Below are 206 nucleotides of genomic sequence, written 5' to 3'. Positions count from 1 at the left end.
AGGAACTAATGAGATTGTGGCCATCAAGATCCTGAAGAACCATCCGTCATATGCACGTCAGGGACAGATCGAGGTATGTTATGATAGTATCTACGTTTCTGGGTTATTGTTTTCCAATCTCAGGTTATCACCTTATCAAGATTTCACGGGGTTTCATTTCCGCTTAATTTTGCTGCAGAGACTGCAACTGGCATGCCTTTTTTTTT

At 41.3% G+C, this 206-nt stretch overlaps 1 protein-coding gene across 1 annotated transcript in view; it reads left to right on the top strand.

Annotated features, from left to right (window-relative positions):
* Positions 1-4: 4 nt before the first annotated feature.
* The window catches only part of LOC107577693 (homeodomain-interacting protein kinase 1-like), a gene marked incomplete at its 5' end in the record, with an annotated part of 10,678 nt that continues 10,476 nt past the window's right edge, over positions 5-206 (top strand). Inside the window, one exon of the mRNA XM_016263740.1 lies at positions 5-73. Coding sequence (XP_016119226.1) covers positions 5-73 — 69 coding nt within the window. The remainder of the gene's footprint in view (positions 74-206) is intronic.

This window comes from Sinocyclocheilus grahami, unplaced genomic scaffold (assembly GCF_001515645.1).
Source record: "Sinocyclocheilus grahami isolate Dianchi unplaced genomic scaffold, SAMN03320097.WGS_v1.1 scaffold6879.1, whole genome shotgun sequence".
Lineage (NCBI taxonomy): Eukaryota > Metazoa > Chordata > Actinopteri > Cypriniformes > Cyprinidae > Sinocyclocheilus > Sinocyclocheilus grahami.
Note: the sequence above shows the minus strand (reverse complement) of the source record. Positions and strands in the feature narration are given on the sequence as shown.